This window comes from Dermacentor variabilis, chromosome 7, assembly GCF_050947875.1.
Source record: "Dermacentor variabilis isolate Ectoservices chromosome 7, ASM5094787v1, whole genome shotgun sequence".
NCBI lineage: Eukaryota > Metazoa > Arthropoda > Arachnida > Ixodida > Ixodidae > Dermacentor > Dermacentor variabilis.
In genome coordinates, this window is record NC_134574.1 from 86,351,136 (window position 1) to 86,366,559 (window position 15,424).

At 41.8% G+C, this 15,424-nt stretch overlaps 2 protein-coding genes across 3 annotated transcripts in view; both read right to left on the minus strand.

Moving 5' to 3' along the window:
- Cmtr1 (Cap methyltransferase 1) overlaps positions 1–14,775 on the minus strand; it is a 120,418-nt gene extending 105,643 nt beyond the window's left edge. For both annotated transcript variants that reach the window (XM_075698728.1, XM_075698727.1), the window contains exons 1-3: positions 14,578–14,775; positions 5,616–5,687; positions 1,616–1,741 (exon numbers count right to left, since the gene is read on the minus strand). In XM_075698728.1, the coding sequence (XP_075554843.1) occupies positions 1,616–1,741; positions 5,616–5,687; positions 14,578–14,608 (229 nt within the window). In that variant the 5' untranslated portion in view covers positions 14,609–14,775. The remainder of the gene's footprint in view (positions 1–1,615; positions 1,742–5,615; positions 5,688–14,577) is intronic.
- Positions 8,111–10,011, minus strand: LOC142588249 (uncharacterized). Its single transcript, XM_075699815.1, has 2 exons — positions 9,955–10,011; positions 8,111–9,127 (listed from the first exon to the last, which is right to left on the minus strand). The coding sequence occupies exons 1-2, from the start codon at positions 10,009–10,011 to the stop codon at positions 8,111–8,113; spliced, it is 1,074 nt and encodes a 357-aa protein (XP_075555930.1).
- Positions 14,776–15,424: the final 649 nt, after the last annotated feature.

Below are 15,424 nucleotides of genomic sequence, written 5' to 3' on the forward strand. Positions count from 1 at the left end.
TATTAATTTAATGTGGATGAATTTGCACACCACTTCGTTAAACCAGGTTCAAAAGCTCCCCAGAATATCAATACTATATGTGTTAAAGGGCCCCTCACCAGGACCCACTGCAAATTTTTGGTGGACACTGGAAGTTGCAAGGTGTCATCTAGGAATCGTTCTACTGAAATAATTTTTCAAATTGACTTGTTATTAGGGGATAAAGGAGAAATTGAATTGATTGTGTTGGCCATGTTGCCAGGATGCGAGCTTCACTGCCGACAGAGACTCCCTCCCCCATTGTCTAGAGTAGTGTCTGCAAGTAGACTCCCTCCCCCATTGTCTAGTAGTGCCTCCTCTCCTGCTGTCTGCCGCACAACAGCAGAGGGACTGCGTCCCTTTCAGGAGACCAGCCTTTCTCTTCCTTTTTTTTATGAGTGGCGAACTTCCAGTGGCGGCATTGCACATTCCACACTGGATCATTTACTGAAGTTACGTGCCATGGTTGGTGATTCTGCAGGGTGTACTTCTTGCGTAGAGGCACCTATACATATGACCTTGGCTCTCTGGCTGGAAGTGGGGCTCCCAGGAAGGGCACGCACACCTTTCTTTGAAATTTCAGCTGCTTTTGCTATGCGCACTGGTTTGTTATTTTACAGACAGGATCGTCAGCACGTGATCTACGCACCGCGCTCGTCTACATTCAACGTCCAAACCTGGTAAGAAGCCCTTTAAAAGATCACTACGTTCAAACTTAAAGGGGCCCAACCACATTTTTTCAACACAGGTAAAGAAACCATGCTCAGACACTACATAACAATGTCAAGAGAACGTCTGGTCCAAATATCATTCCTGTACTCTTACAGTTTGGAGTTAGTTTACAGTTTCACTTAATAGCACTTCCTTTTCTGTAACTCCGTGGATTAATCATGTTTGTCAATGTGGATGCCTTTTACTATGTTCTTGCTCTGCACGCGCCAAGTGCTGCTTTGTATGAAATGAAAGATGCTACTCTTGCACCAAGACAGTGTTGGGAAGCCAGTTGTTCTGTTCTAAGTGCATGCCTTCTTGGGCAGGTAGCGCAGGCAGGCAGGTGGACCTGCTTGCTGGTGTCATGTGCCAGTGTCATGTACACTCCCAGTCGAATCTTGCTATAACGAAGTTGAATCCAGAATATGCTTTATTATCTCTGATATTTGTTATAAGCATATCATTTGTTACATTCTAATGTCAGAAATATTTTTCTTACTTAATTATATCTGATATTTGTTATAAGGATATATATTCTCTACTCTAATATTGGCAAGACACTTTTTTTTTACTTGCTATATATGTGCTCGTTTGAATGAGGTTCAACTGTACACCGCGGCCGGGTATTAAGCAAAAAGATAAATAAAGGTGGGACAGTTTCGTATACGCGCATCGCCCGGTCATATTGTCCACTCGTTGCTGCTGTGGCCATATCACTTCACCAGCATTGTCTCCCTCCCTGCAACAGCGCACCAATAACCTCCTCCTGTCCTCACCCCCGTGTAGCATCGAAAAGAACAACAAAAATATATTGACACAGCCTGCAGCCCATTGTAGCGTGATGCTATAGCTCCGATCATTTGCCAAAGTGGGAAGTTCAGCTCACTCGTTTCATCATTCCCGCTTCTGCCATCCCAGTCATCAGTGTTGCTGCCGTCCTCCTCCTCCTCCTCTTCCTCGTCCTCATCGTCACCGCACAGCTTTGGCATGGAGCATGCTTGCTTCTTTGGAGCTATGAAATAATGCACCCAAGCAACATGTCAGCATTAAAACCTGAGAGCTGCGCACCACTGGTGCGTTACAGTACTGCCACCGTCAAGCTTAAACAAGTCCTGACACGACCTTTCTGACTTGTCATTTTGTTGCACATGTTGGATGAAGGCTGACACCTTCGCAAGCCACACATTCACCCATGCATTCAAGTTAAAGTGTACTGACACACACTTTCGAGGTTGGACAAGCTCTATCACACACTTTTCACATGTGCAAGAATGACAGTTCTCTAAACCCTAGAAGAAGGCAATAGTGAGCGACAGAGCAACCTAAATAACTTACATGAATAGTGGTTGCTACGAGCCAGTTTCAGTTTCTCTACACTGAAGGTATTTGCGTCACGACATCCAAGACGCTACACTGATTTAGTACGCCAGCTCACTCTGCCTGCCACACATAAGCGCAGCCCAAAAACATGCACAAATTGCTGTAGTTAATTATTTTTTTTTTATGTGCAATGTCATAACACCTATGCTTACTGCTACACAAGGTCAGCAAATGTTGCTGCATCTCATTGACATTATGATAATGTCGATATCAGGCAATCGTTAGTAACCCAACTTTGGTATCAAACTAAAATATGTTGTTTAAGCATAGTATTGCTAACTGTCATTCTTGAACATGTGAAAAGTGTGTGATAGAGCGTGTCCAACCACAAAAGTGTGTGTCAGTACACTTTAACCTGAATGCATGGGTGAACGTGCGGCTTGCGAAGGTGTCAGCGCCACAGAGTGTTGGCCGCTGGGTCTGAGTACCGAACATGATCTGGCATGCAGTGCTTGCTGACAGCAAATGAAATTACTCATTTGACCATCTGCTGCATTGAAAAGCCACAATGGCTACATTTGCTGCAAACAGGTGCCAAAGGTCAACGTGTCTTGGATCCAGTGGTCAACACTCCACAGAGCTGGATGTTAGGTGGACCACACATGCATACGTTTGAGGTATTTACTTTATTTATTTGATACCTGCTTTGCACTTGAAAGCATCAGAGTTAAGTCTGATGGCATTAGTACATCTCACAAAACTCCTAAAAAGCAAAACAAAGCTACTGCTGATCGGTGTTTTCTAAAAAAAAAAAAAAAAGAAAGATGCAGTAAAAAGGCACAAGCAGTGGCTGGAACTTTCTCTGAACTTTCCATCTATTCAATATACAGAAAACTTTCTTTTTTATGATTTAAAAAGAAAACTACACGAGATCCGCTACACAATCATACTGCAGTATCTCAAAAATTCAAAACATTACACATTCATTTTTCTTAGTGAAGGCAACTTCGTGATAAAAAAAGAATACACACAATAAAGTACCACACTTGCACAAAGGAAATGCAAGTTCTTTATATGTGATTGCAAGATTTACAAAGTACTCGCCTTCTGCGCACATTGTGCACAATATGCAAGAGTGAGTCAAAGGAACTGACACTCCAACATGCAACACAGTTTGATAATGCCATCGCAAACTCATTACTGGTTGAACAGCTGTTATTATTATAATACAAGGATAGGGGTGTGCAAATGGTAGTAACTTTTTAGACCGAATTGAATATGAATTGAACAGTGACAAACTAATCTAATCTAATCAAATCTAACGTCAAATACTTTTCAAATATTGGGCAGCGGTTCTGAGTTGAATAACTAATGATTTTCAAATCCTAGTACATTCACAATGCTAGCTACTCATCCACTCTCAGGGGAAACACACAAGCTTGCAGCAGCGCTCCGCGGAGCACCAAATGCATCCGCCGGACAAACTGCTTACACACACGCATAGAAAATCAAAGACAGGGCCCCACGGCAGCTTATGGCGTGTCGTCCACTACTGTGCCAGCACATGCAAAACCTCACCTGATGCAGGCGTCATAAATTTGCTTACATCACGGTGCAGCTAGCACAAAGAAAAGTCATTCGTATCGCTGTACATAAAGCGCTAGGTGTTATCGCTTGTCATCCAACGCACTGCTCAAAAGAGTAAAGAAATGCTCTCAGAATAGCCGTTTCATGTGTGGTGCGTTGATGTGGGACTTCGAGGTATTTTTTGTGACTGTGCTTATAACACATCGAATTTCGGAGGAGCTGAGGTGCACATTACGGCATGAACCTTTCACGCGACACTTTCGTTGCTCCTTTTCCTTGCATGTTCGGTCTCTCTTACTGTCTTCTTTGTCTTGGTATACTTTAGTTGCTCAGCCAATACACTTATTGTAAGATCACAAACTGTCAATGCCAATTATTTTTCTGCTATGGCAATGCAACTGCCCCGTCCCAATGGCTCCGTGTTTGGAGTCAAAACTACTTAACGTGAAAATACAAGTAGACGTTAACACACATTGCATTGTGTCACTGACTAGTCCCAGAAAAAAACTGTCGACTGCATCACTTTTTCCCATTCAACACATAGTGCTACTGATAGAAAAGTTGGACTGCACAGTGTTGATATATTTTTTGATGAGTTCATTAGGTCAATTGAGAGGAGCAGCACATGGGCACGCCCGTCATGCATACGGCGTGCTGTCAAATATTGAATCAAATAACACCTATATAAACAACTGTCATTCTCTGAATACTTGGTTGCCACTTCAAGCAGCTTGTTGTGGTATGTGCCATAAAACACACATCGCTTTACATATGGTGACATGAAAGATGGGCAATTGCGTGCACACCAGCAGAGTAGCAGACGACATTCCCTAAGCACCACCTTTCATTCTCAAGTTGCCTGCACAAGTAGATCTCCTGGTGGCCGCGTGTGCCGTTCCGCGTACTTCCCCATAAGAGTGCACGACCATGTACATTACGAAGTGCATGGTTCATCAAAATCACCACGTAGCCTTCCAAGCAATAATTAGTTTATTAACATACTCGGGACTCACTGACAAGTGCGAATGGTTGCAGTTTAGTCAGAAAAGTCTGACTCCCTCAGCGATGCAGCATGCTCCGAAATGTGTTTTATGTATAGTACCATGGCTGCAGTGGGATGAAATTTATTGCAGCTACTGCAATTTTATTGTTTGCAGACAGTTGGAGACTTGAAATATTCAAAATATACTTTAAAATATTTGTACTTAAGAATAGCAACTATTTAATTCAAATTCAAATTTAATTCAGAGAGCGCCATGCAAATACTTGCATGGCGCTCTTTGGCCATACCTGGCCCTTGCACCAATAAAAACCACACATTCATTCATTCCTTTAATTCATAGACCTAATCAAAGAGAACAATACTTCCTTCGTTATTCAAATGTTTTAAGCACTTGCACATACCTATACAAGAGTGCTAAAACACACACGTGAAGCAAGAAAAACAATATGCTAATATGAAACAATCATCGGCGATTCCTTCACAAACTCATTACTAATTGCACAGCTCTTCACAAGCGTTGGGGTTGTTAGTTTGGTATGATGCAATACCATCGCTCGGGGACATGGAACAAGAGATGAAGGTGACACAACACGGTGGTTGACTAACAATTGAACCTTCATATGCATATCATAATAAAGCTTTAATTGTTAGTTTACATCTGTGTTATGTCCCTTTCATCTTGTGTCCTTGTAACTGATTTCAGGCATTGCATCATTACACAGCTCTGTTACTAAACTAATATAAGAGTGCCAAACATACAACTGAAGTCAAAATATTATGGTAATATTCAATGCAAATCGGTAATTCCTTCCCAAACTTGTGAGTGGTTAGGAGTGGATAATAATGTGCAAACGAATCCATCAATTTTCGTGCTTTTTCTTATTTGAAGTCAGCAAAACTGAGAAATTTGGCTTCCGACAGCTTGCATCAAATGTTGCATCACAGTGTTTGATGCAGTGAACCAGTCACATCGTACCTTGTGCAGGACGAAAACTCTGTGCCTTTTTGGGCGAGTCATGGTCATTGTCTGTATCGTCCTCGCTTGTGTCTGCCAAAAGAGAGAGACCGACATGTCAGCAACGTAGGCAGCATTCATGATAAAGAGATTTTTTTTTTAGGAAAATCAATATAATTGTTCACAACCAAATGAAATGATTAAAGAAGCACTGGCATGGCATTTTCGACCTTGCATTTTTTCGTTGAATAAAGATCCTTGACCAAGAAACTCTAGGAAAAATACTGGCAGGCCTCAGAATGCCCTAAATAATCTACTCTGATAGCTTTTCTATGAAGCGATTTCAGTATCATTTCCCAGGAGATGTGAAGAATCCTTTTTTTTTTTTCAAAATGAGTCAAATTCAGAAGCCAAAACTAGGTGAAATTATGTTCCAGTGGCAAGCACATATAATCAGCTTTCATATAAAAAAACTTATCAGAACTAACTGGATCAAATAATGCCAGCAACACAGACAGGCACACAGATCCTGTCTCAAATTGAAACTAAGCCAGATCCTACTGGTGTACAAATCAAAATGAGACCGATCCACTAGCCCTATAGGAGAGCCACACAATGTGATCGAGCAAGTTGTATTCCTGATTTTGTTACAGCCTTCAGTACTGCTCAAGAAAAAGATCCTGTGAGACATTACAAACGATGCTCCCTATGCTTTCAAGCAGACAAACTTGCTCTCTTCAAATATTATTCTCAGTGTTCATGAAGCACAGCAGTGCCCCGAATTGCCAATGTTCAAATCGCATTTCTGCTAAAATAGCGTCAGACTGTCCTTAAAGTTGTTTTCAACAATATTTTCTGACCAGAACCGCATCAAGTTGGGTATTTCAAATCAAAATTAGTCAAGTCCCAACTTTACGTGCTGATATTGGTCAAATGTGTTGCATAACTTTTTTAACTTGTCGCTGCAGTGTTGCTCTAGCTGACGCGTAAAACCTATCACATAATTGCTTATATAGTATTGCATTTCAGTCCAATAACTGACTTTATTTGTTTTTCTCAAGTTCTGTTTAGGTGGATTTGACCCATCTCGAGACAAAACTCCTCATGTATATGTCATGATGTCATGATGCAGAAGGTGGTCACGTGGGAGCAGGACAGCTAGACAAAACATATTATCTTTCATGGCCCAGATCAACATTACATATATATACACATATGGGCATGTTCAGATAAGAACGGTAATCGAGGTCCCATGACCATTTTTTGTTTTCAATGAAATTTTTGTATCTGATGGGCAAATGTGTCCACACAAAGGAATGAACCTTAGTTTTGCAAGAAACTACGTAGTTTTCTCGGAAAAAAATCGTATGTCACAAGAGGTGGAGAACATCGTTTTTGCCACTTCGCAAAGTTGAAAGTTTGGAGCCTCACTGCATGCACAATAAATTTTTTCCGCACATAAGTATTTTTCTGTTACTTTTTTGCAACATGTACTATACGAACAAATAAAACAAAACATTTTTTCGCTGTGTCAATCTTCTAAATAAAAAATCCCAAACTTCGCTTCAGGAGATATTCGGTGCAAAAAAGGCACTTTTCAGGGCAGCCTCAGGGCAAGATGCATAAAGATCTCCACACTGAATCTTTTTCTCAGTATTTTCCAGTACTTTTACTTACTTTAGGCAAGTTTTGTAGTTTTACACTTGATAGATATCTTTCAATATGGCTTCAAATTTGGCCGAAGTTCAAAAACGTCAAAAAAAAAACATTATCATCGAATTTCATTAAAATTTGCCTAAATAATCCTCAATACTCGATAATATTAGGGTGCCAAGAAAGTGTTGCATTATATTGTTTTAAATATAAAAATGAATACAAAACTGAGTTCATGTTTTTGTTATCTAGAGTTGCTTATTACTGCCTCTTAGAAATAGTAACTCTCAGAAATTTGTTTTAGCACTCACTGAACTTGATTACATGTTATTTACCACAATATCCGAACCATCCTCAATGTTTGTAGTGCTTCTACTCGCTTGTTAGCGGCGTTCTTGATGCGTCAAAATGGGAATAAATTCGCTACTTCACCTGATGTGTCAAGAACTGGCTGGCGGCGGTCAAACGTTTCTTGTATTGCCTAATTTATCATCGTAAGTTACATTGGTATGTAATCGATTCTTTAAAAATGTTAGATCATTTATCGGTGCTTAGAAAAGTTTTTATACATAAATATGAATATTAATGTGTTTCTGGAGCCGACGTGTCCGCACCTGCATCTGTTTACCTCTGTGTTCAGTGGTTCGACAGGGCACTGTCAGGAGACAAAACGTCGTCTTCTGAGGGGGACAATTTATCTGCAAGGTTTTTAATCAGCAGGAGTTTTAATCGGGACACAATTTACAAATGGTATGCCGCTTTATGTGCAGATTGCAATTCAGAAAATCTTAACAAGAAATAAACGGCAGCAGTTGACTTCGGTATGCGCACATTATATTGTCCAGCCCGAAGCACAAACCAGATCACAGTCTCTTCCATTCCGAAGCAGCGGTGGATGCCACGTAGGATGCACTGCCTTCATTTGATTGAACGTACTTCCACATGTGGAGTGCCTGAACTCCAGGCACTTTCTTTGCCGTTTTCCATTCTTCCTTCTTCATTTCGCAAAAGTCTGCAAGCTCCCTCTGTGGGAGCTCCAGAATGGTGATGTTCTTTAGCGTTCCTTGAATTGCGTCCACGAAGCCGCTGGCTGTTTGTATGGCCTCACTTGCAGGCTTCTGCAAGTTGTGGTGTGATGCCCGATGTTTCACAAGCCCATCAACGCCGTCGCAAGAATTTTTGCCGTGTCCAGTGGCCGAAAACATCCATTTCGTCTCTTGACATTCACTGCGTTGTAGCTCATGAAACTGATATTTATTCTTGAAGTGAGCGGGAGCCCCGTCGCTCACATGTGTTATCTTGGTGTAGATTGGCACGTTGTCTTCAAGGTGTGCTTTGATTTTTGACAGAGCCAAACATGCATGAGCTGAATCATGAGACATATCGTCGGAAATAACGGCGTAGTTCCGAGTCGATTTTCTTGACGTGACGACGCAGGTAAACATGGTGACCTGCTTTTTCTGCCAATGGTACGCTTGTACTGCGTCTGGAAGCACAACTGTCCAGTTTTCGGCAAAATCAAAATGCAAAACAATTGCACCTCTCTCGCAGCTCTGTTTTTCTTCATGTATTGCTTTTGCTTGCACAGATCTGATATAGTTGTGGGGAATCCATTTCATGGTCATTTTTAGAAATTCTCTCATAAATAATGAAGCGGTCAGAGTTTTTTTAACTAGCTCACCGTATTCCCATGAAGCAATCAACACCTCGTCCTCGCTGCTCATATCGAAATTTTCCAAAGTGAAAATGCCATCTTGTGGACAGTGCTCACAATTCCTGAGGAAACATGACGCAGTAGTTTCCTGGCATACGCAGAGACTCTGCATATCATCAGGAGAAAGTGACCTTCCGGAGGCGTTCTGCAGTCCCACGAGGCACAACTGAAAGTTTGCACAGCACACGCAAACACACACTTGCCACTGTGGCAAGCATTTCACCCACTTAGGACGCAAGGATATGAATTTTGTGAGGCCAACCTGGGAGGCAGGGTGAGCTTGCTTGTAGAGGCGGAATGCTTCTCGCAAGGACCGCGTCATGAACCGTTTAGGTACCCATTCCTTCTCTCCCTCCTTTTCGATTCTCACAACATCCTTTTTGTTCGGTGTCTGTCTAGAGCAATCGAGTTCATCCATGGTGTAATATTCTAAAATGGTGGTAATGTCTTCGTGTTGTAGCTTACATCTTGTATATCGCTCCTGTGTTGACCATACGCCTTCTTCATCCACCATCTTCTTCGATTTTTGAATAACTTACCTCGTTGCCTCTGGAATAACTTCCTGCACATATTTCACAGTTAGGTTGCGTGGTAGCAGTGTCAGCAGCTGGCAACGCTCTTGAAAGGACGTACACCTATTGTAGGCAGCATGTAGGTTGTCTTCCCACCTGCTGCATTGCGCACACTTTTCTTGCGACGCATGCGAAGTCTCTGGGATATTATATGCTGCCTGTATCCCTGATCGTATTTTTGTCACCATAGCTCTGGCCACCTCTTCCTGCTTTCACTTTGCATAGGAAAGTCTGAGGCGTTTTTTTAGAGTGCTCGGTGGCTTTAGGGGCGAGATTTCGGAGGTAAGGCTGACACTAAAGTTTAAATTTTCTACGATTTCTTCTCCAGGGCGGAATTCTTCGAATGTTTCGGTCGACTCTGCCTGCATATTATCTATGTCTTCCTTGAACTGATGGTAACAATTCTGACAGATGAAGTCACTTTCTCGTACTCGGAGAGCTTCTTCGGGAAGTAGGACTTTTTTGAGAGCAGCGACATTGAGTGTCTTTACACTGCAAAAATTACATCCTTTTTCAATTCTCTGTTTGTGCCTTTTTGAGTAGTCGGCACAAAACGTTTGCCGCAGAAATCTCTTCATGAATGCAAAAGCTCACCGCTTCCGAAGATTATCATGGGACAGAAGAGCAGGTGACGGATGAAGGGCCCAGGGCTGCTTTTCCATAAAAAAAGGAGATGGACAGATGGATGGATTTTTAACACAGGCTGCCCGCCGTTGACAATGATGCTGGTTCGGTCTGGCGTACGAGCTGAGACTGAGATACCAAGTATGCTTGTCGTGGGAGCCCTCGAGTGCAGAGAAACCACGTGAGTACAGAAAACGACCCCACCCTCTACCAGGCCTGCAAAACGACATGCGAAACTCGAGATCCGAACAACGTCCTGTCCGCTCATCGGGCCTGTCTCGGTCGAAGGTCCAAGGCTGAGGTATAACTGCCAGGCGTTCGGTGCGTTGCGATGGAAAGATGATAGCGGCGGCTAAAGCCTCGGTGCGGTGGCGGCACACATGGTGCTATGAAATTCAGGGTCCCGCCGGGCGTTATATAGCTACAGAAGCGGCTGCCAAGCGCGGTTCATCCATGGAGCAGCGGCAGCTCGTTAAAGGCATCTTGAGAGTAGCGACGGGTGCATTAAATGTTTGCATAAACGACCACTAACCACACGTCACTCCAAAATAACGTTCTCAAATATGCTTACAGTAAGTCAAGTCCCACTGTTAGAAGAGTACGAAAGCGAATAGGAGCTCTAGACCTTTGATTGTAAGAGGAAAAAAAGAAACTTAAAAATTACATTTATGAACTCAGCAACTGTAACGTTTAAAAGTTACCCACAAAAAGATAATACAAAATCCAGCTTCTCACGATAGCGCATCCTACGAGAAAATACTGAGCAATCGTAGGGATTGAAATCATGAACTCAGTTTTGTATTCATTTTCATACCTTAAAACAATATAATGCAACACTTTTTTGGTACCCTAATATTATCGAGTATTGAGGATTATTCAGGCAAATTTTAATGAAATTCGATGATGATGTTCTTTTTTAAATCCAAGCCAAAATTGTCACTTTTTTGACGTTTTTGAACTTCGGCCAAATTTGAGGCCATATTGAAAAATATCTGTGAAGTGTAGAACTACAAAACTTGCCTAAAGTGATTAAAGGTAGCTGGAAAATACTGAGAAAAAGATTCAGTGTGGATATCTTTACACATCTTGCCCTGAGGCTGCCCTGAAAAGTGCCTTTTTTGCACCGCGTAGCTCGGGAAGCGAAGTTTGCGATTTTTTATTTAGAAGATTGACACAGCAAGAAAAAGTTTTATTATTCGCTCATATAGTACACGTTGCAAAGAGGTAACGAAAAAGTACTTATGTGCGGAAACAAATTATTGTGCAAGCAGTGAGGCTCCAAACTTGCAACTTTGCGAATTGGCAAAAACGACGTTCTCCACCGCTTGTGACATACGATTTTTTTCCGAGAAAACTACGAAGTTTCTTTCAAAACTAAGGTCCATTCCTTTGTGTGGACACATTTGCCCATCAGATATCAAAATTTCATTGAAAACAAAAAATGGTCATGGGACCTCGATTACCGTTCATATCTGAACATGCCCATATACATTATTGCCAGCAGGCAACTATTTTACCAAATACAATCATCAGGAACTGGTACAGTACTTTTTCAGCAGCAGAAATAATAATGATGTAACTTAAGTCATCTCTTCGTTCACAAAAACTTTCTTCTAAGTAGAAATGATGCTATGGGCATTCAGGCACATCAACATTATCAGTTAAGCTTGACCCCACCCCGTTAAACTAACTCGATGTTTGCCTGTTTGGAGCACAGGTGATAAAGCAGCAAGAATGTCAATAAAGAATAAGAGCTGCAAAAAACACCACATCCACTTAGCAAGTAGAAACCTGCTGCATGTTACACAGCACATTCCAAGGCCTTTTACATGAAACAGACCAGCAGAAACTGGAGATATAAGCATATCTAGCTTGCCTCTAACTTAACCTACATTGATTCTCACAGATTACATTACAACGGCATCGTGTGCACCTGTGCTGACAGTCGAGCTCAACCCTTCTGCACTTCCCTTGTGCACTTCCATGTGCCATACACTCAATGCGCTTCCCAGCGACATCATTTACTCAAACCAGCATGGAATTCCACCAACACCTATACTTCGTCTCACTAATTCCATGCACTGCAATGAAGGCTCCTCTCATTGAACCAGTAACTGGTAGCAGCTTCCAGAGAAGGGCTTGTCCACTGCATGCTACTAAGCCTTCCACAATGCTTCCATATAGTCAAAATAGCACAGGGGGCCATTAGAGGCCGACAAGGGCTGTCACTATTCTGGCTGGCTGACATGACCTGTGGAACGCACAGGGTTTTGCACGCTTAATGAATTGACCTCTGCTAATTAACTGGTCACACCCTTGGCACATGCTATGTTTACGCTTGTTTACTGCTGCATACATTTTCTTTTACTTTGCCATTTTTTCATTATGTGCACTGGTTTATTTTATGTAACAAGTGGAATTGTAAATTAAATAACAATTTTTGCAATTTGCTGCTGCTGTTCTGCTTTACATTATGATTTGCCCTGTTACCATCTTGCCTTTCACTGATGTACTCTTTTCTTTTATTCACTTCCACTTCCATCCCTTAGTTAAAAGAAAGAACAAGCAAAAGTTCAAACCAGTTCGAGCTGATTTTTGTCGGTGTGCGTAACTAAAAGACAGTTACAAGAAAATAAATGTATTCTGTGCAAGAGCTTAAGGCTGGTACCAGTACCATCAAGAGATGAAAGCAAGATTCCCTGCAGTGGAGTTCCTGTACCAAAAAATAAAGGATGAAGGTACCCAGAATCTTGGGACTCGCAAACATTGGCGAAGAGTGAGTGAAGCTTCCTTCTTCACCAGCTTGCATTCTTTCCTACATATTTACAAACTTTAAAGCGAAATCTATTTCATATTAATTTCTTCCAAAGTACTCACTGCAACTATAAGTCAAACAAGGATTCCACAAAGTGCTCTTTTCTTACTTTAGAGGAACCTGGATTTTTCATTTGAGCCTCAATACCTCAATACCTCACAAAATGTATTACTAGACGCACTATTCTTGCATGATACTGTGCACATTGCAGATTTGTCAGCTTAAACTCTTCAGGGCAATCAATGTTGCAGTGAATACATGTGGTGCAAAGGTCCACTGCTATGGCAGGTGTGCCGAAATACTGAATGGGAATGATAGGGAATGTGATGTGTCGACTAGCAAATTTAGTGACAGCATTTGTGCGCTTTATTACAAAAGTCAGCCACTAAAATGTGAACAAATGCAGCGAAGCCTGCTGAAACAAAACTAACGAGTCTCACCACTTGTAATGGCGACACCTATCTTTCTGCGCCGAATAGAACTTCTGCGCCATTATGAAAGCTCCAATCGCTGATGCAGACATAGGCAAACCATTACCAGCATCACTCAACATTGCTACGGGTTCTAGCACACCACAAGAGTAGGCAAAAGGTAGTCAAAGCATGGAGTGAGCAACCTTCAATGGCCAAAGCCGAAGTCTTGAACTGAATTTATTTTCGTGTTGGAGAGAGGAAAGCTTTATAACTTGTACAAGTTATGAAGCTTCATAATTTGTACATAACTTGTACAAATGAGAACTTCTACAACTCGTTTACAACTACAAGACAGTTTAAAACTTCTTTTGCAGGAACAGACTCGTCAGGTGATGTCCTTAATTAGTAAATACACTTCACAAGTTTCTTAAGCGGTGTTACAGGGCCTTCTTATAAGAGAACTAGACTGCTGGTACGTCATCGATATTTGGTTGTTTACAGACAGCATCGACAACACAAACAGGAAATTTATTTTATACAATTTTACTAGGCAAGTACAACACATAACAAAATAACGTCGTTCCCAATTTCTTATCATTTGTTTAAGCAGCTTAGAAAAGATGCCGATAGAGTTGCCTGCATTTTATCCAATGGCTGGCATACTCATGTATTTAAAGAGTTACGCATAACAAATACTTACGCTAAAATCTGTGTTCGCATACAAAATGGAAAGATAAAACAAGATTAATACGGTCGGAGTAATACACTTTTAGTAGAATCTGCTTTAACATGTTTTTATTATTCGTTGTAGTAGTAAACAAATCTCCCATCTGTTTTGCTGATAGCGACTTCATTCGCGCTCGATCAGCCCGCTGATATAAGCGATACCAGCACTGAGAGTGAAGTTTCCTATTACGGAAGACGGCACTTTCAGTTCGACACCGGCTTTGGACGCTAAAAACTAAAGCGGCAAAATTAACGCATCGCGAATGGCTTGACTGATTATGACGCTGCTGTTACATCGGCAAACGCAACCTCAACGCACGTACAGTGAGCTGATAAGGTAGCACCGACTTCGATCGGCGCCTCGCATAGCCAGCTCCCGACAGCGCCATCCGCTTATCAATACAAGGCCGCATCGGCTCCTGACACGCAAACAGCGTCTCCCGTCTGAACGGCGCACTGATCTTACCTGACAACATCTTCGCCTTGAACATACTCATAGCGAAGTGAACGAGGCTTGCACTACAGTCCAAAACGCGAGTGTCACACACGTACGCGTTCTGTGCGAGTTTACAATTACTAAATAGCTAAAATAAACCGGTAATCGCAGACTATGGCACAGGGCAGCCCATGCTAAAACAAGGGCGGCGCCATGTTTCCTTTCGGAGCGACGAATGCGTCGCTCTGCGGGAATACGTCGAACATCTTGACCGCCTGAAAAATTCAAAGTGCCTTTATCGCACGTTTGTGAAGCATATTATTTGCTTTCAACGCGTGTATACATGTCTGTCAATTGTAATTTTATTTGTGATATGCTCTACGGAATATACATGCAGCAAAACGAGGAGATACCAATGGCGGGAAGTACGAAGTAGAAAAGGCAGTGGACATATAAAACATCGCTAAGTACCATCGTTTTGGTTATATAGTTTTATATGCTATTAAGTATGTCCCCAAAACCACTGTGTCTGCTCATTATAAGTAATTGTCATACTTGGACTGACCTTGTAACTACCAACAGGCATACACGGACAGCACTTCCTTTTTCGTCACCTTCGGCAGGAGAAGAAAGAAAAAGAATAGACGGCAACACTTTTTAGGCCTCTGGGTCCTGTAGTCATCTGTGCGAAACTATAAAAGACATGAAGTGGACGTTGCGCAAGAAATGAACCATGATTTCATATATTACAAAGTCGGTAACGTAGTAAAATGTCTGCTTGTTTCTGCATGGTGCATGCTGGCAAAACTCTCAGTATTCCAATTTTCACAATCACGGCAAACTTCTGCACTTGTCCCCTAGTCCTGCCATAACAGAT

What these genes read in the sequence shown, in the direction of transcription:
- LOC142588249 (XM_075699815.1), bottom strand. Translation starts at nt 10,011, where the DNA reads ATGTCGCTGCTCTCAAAAAAGTCCTACTTCCCGAAGAAGCTCTCCGAG. An exon ending in AGCTCTCCGAGTACGAGAAA is followed by an intron (nt 9,128 to 9,954) that starts GTGACTTCATCT and finishes GCAAACTTTCAG; the next exon opens with TTGTGCCTCGTGGGACTGCA.